This window comes from Hibiscus syriacus, unplaced genomic scaffold (assembly GCF_006381635.1).
Source record: "Hibiscus syriacus cultivar Baekdansim isolate YM2019G1 unplaced genomic scaffold, ASM638163v2 tig00110263_pilon, whole genome shotgun sequence".
Lineage (NCBI taxonomy): Eukaryota > Viridiplantae > Streptophyta > Magnoliopsida > Malvales > Malvaceae > Hibiscus > Hibiscus syriacus.
In genome coordinates, this window is record NW_024062652.1 from 492,114 (window position 1) to 494,826 (window position 2,713).

General features: G+C 30.7%; 1 protein-coding gene across 1 annotated transcript; it reads right to left on the reverse strand.

The window, feature by feature from the left end:
- Positions 1-1,403: 1,403 nt before the first annotated feature.
- LOC120115307 lies at positions 1,404-2,112 on the reverse strand. The gene has a single exon (XM_039136040.1). The coding sequence runs from the start codon at positions 2,072-2,074 to the stop codon at positions 1,619-1,621; it is 456 nt and encodes a 151-aa protein (XP_038991971.1). The 5' UTR covers positions 2,075-2,112; the 3' UTR covers positions 1,404-1,618.
- Positions 2,113-2,713: the final 601 nt, after the last annotated feature.

Consider the following 2,713-nt stretch of genomic DNA (forward strand, 5'->3'; position numbering starts at 1 on the left):
GTGTGGTTAAATGGTTGTAAGAAAAGATGAAGAAGAAACTAAAACCAAGGAATTAGATGTGTTGTCTAAATAATTATTTACGGGGGAATCCATCATCCATGTGAAGATTGAATTGTTTATTCAATCTTTGCCAGCTTGTTTTTGTTTTTTGCATTTATTTAACTATTATTATTATATTGTAGAGTGTAGATGTCGCCATTTATCAACTTTTACTTTTACATTTTCAATAACATGAACCTAAAATGATTGCCGTTTTTCGTCTTTCTCAAATCTCAATCGTGCAGGCATCCCAGCTTAAACAATAAATATTTAAATTAATTAGATTCTAATTCTAACAATTTATAATCACATACAAACATATGATATTATATTAAAGAACTAAATTCATAAAATGTCAAGATAACATAGTTATAAAATTTTATGAAGACAAAAATATATTATCTATCAAAAAAATATAAAATTTATTTAAGTTATACAAAATTTAAATTTTTTGAATAATTATTGTCATGTCGTTTTATTGATACATTTTTTTTATAAATTTAGAGTGATTTTAAGTGAGTGTATATTTTAAAGATTCAATCATTTGACAATTAAAGTTAAAATACCCTACAGTTAATGGTGCTCGAACCAGAGATCTCTAGAGATAACAATAATTCCTTTAACCACTGAGGTCGATTGGTTTGTACAGTTCAATCCACTCTTGAATATAATAATAATTGATTCTAGTATTTTGTGACCTACTAATGTTAAACAAAAGAGGATTATAAAAATGGGGTTTAGCGACGGGGGGCCACGTTAGCAGTTGCAGAGGTAAAGAATGAGTTCAATTTCAACTCTTTCCCAGCTTAAACAATAATCATTAATCTATGCACTCCCTTCCAATTTAAACAAGTTCCATGTTATTTTAATATGCCATTTGTAACACTTTAATGTAATTTTAGCATCAATCATAGAGAAATCAAGTACTTGACAACTCTCACTTCAAGATAATATTATATGATATAGTATATTTACTATTCACGTAATTATAATATGAATAATTTTAAATTTATAGTTGCAAGAAAAAAAAACTGAAGTTTGTTTTTCATGAGAGAATTATAAGGTAATAATTTGTTAGAATATTTGTAGTCTATTGATAATGTGCGTACACCCTAAAATTATATATATTTAAATTCAAATGTTTTGAGAATGTGAAATTATTTGATAAGTTTAATATATAAAAAAAATAAATTAGGTTTTATCTCGTAAGAATTATGAAACTCCAAAGACAACACAGGATTATATATTTATTTGAGATGATAACTGCACTTGGAAAGAAAAATAAATTGAAAAAAAGAGAAGCACATTTTACTTACATCTTGAGGGTGTAAATACAATACCAATTAATACAAATATTTCACTCTCATCGTCATATAGTTTTCCACTATGGAGCATCACATTGTGGAATTCCGAATCTGCCATTGTTATACGCCGACAGATCCAAAACAAAAAACAAAAGAAAAAAAGGATTCAAAAGTAAATCCATATCCACAAAACCAATACCCCACGTATTATAATAAATAAATAAATAACACGTCCCCATTGCATGATTATCGTTAATGAGATCCCGGCACGGCCGTTAGTCTTCGGAGATGCTTGGTAGATGCGGCTGCCATGATCCAACACGGCTGGGCCGGCGATCCTTCCGCGAACAATGTTTCTTCTCCGAAACCTTGACGTTCGCTGGGTCGCAATCCGAAGCGACGCCGTTTTTGTTGTTCTTGTTGCTAACGTTGGAAGGCTTTTTGATGTGCGTATTCTTCTTTTTCTTCTCTGGCAATGACGACGACGGGATCAAGAAGTATATGTTGCCTCTCTTGAGCTCGGTTTCCAGCGAGAGGATCAAAATCTTACGTAAAACACCTTGGGAGGTTGGTTTGCTAAGAACATGATTAGGGTTGGCCTTGAGGATCTCACCGGCCGTAATCGGACCAGTAATTTCTTCTACATATCCGTTCAAGTGGACTATACGGATCAAATCTAGAGCTCCACAGGGAAGAACACAGGCCAAACAGCATCTTAAACTATTCCCCATGGCTTTGAAATTAACTCAAACTCTTTGTTTTGCCTCTTTCTTCTCTCTCGGAATGAATTGTGGCTCTTGGAGGACAATGTCATGTTATATAGCAAAAACAAAATACTCATAAGCACTAAAGTAGAAAGTATTATTATATTTGATGGTATATTTGAAGTTACGAAAATGTCCTACTCTTCCACTCTTATAATATGGGTAGGTTTTTGTTTATTGATTATAGGTCTAATCGTGGTTTTACTCCTATTAATGCTGAAATTAATAACGTAATTAGTTTTCTTTATTAGTGATAATGTGAATTTTTATTTAAACGATCTTAAAAATTCTATTAACATATAAATTTATTGTTAATTAAGGGTAAATTGTGTATTTAGTCACTCCATTAATCGTGCGGTTCTGTTTTGGTCACTCAGCTATTTTTAAAAAAAATTATACACAATGTTGCATTTTGGTTTTCATTTTGATCGTCCGTCATTAAAAAATTAACGGTGATGTTGATGTGTTACCAGAAATTGATGTCACATCATCATTGAAAAATAAAAGAGATGTCATGTCAGTAATTCTATTAATTTTATAATGACAAGTGACTAAAATGATACTAAAACATGAACTAAAATATGATTTTAAAAATATAATTGAATA

Bases quoted from the DNA above. Each gene is read 5' to 3' on its own strand.
- LOC120115307 (XM_039136040.1), bottom strand. From the start codon at position 2,074: ATGGGGAATAGTTTAAGATGCTGTTTGGCCTGTGTTCTTCCCTGTGGA.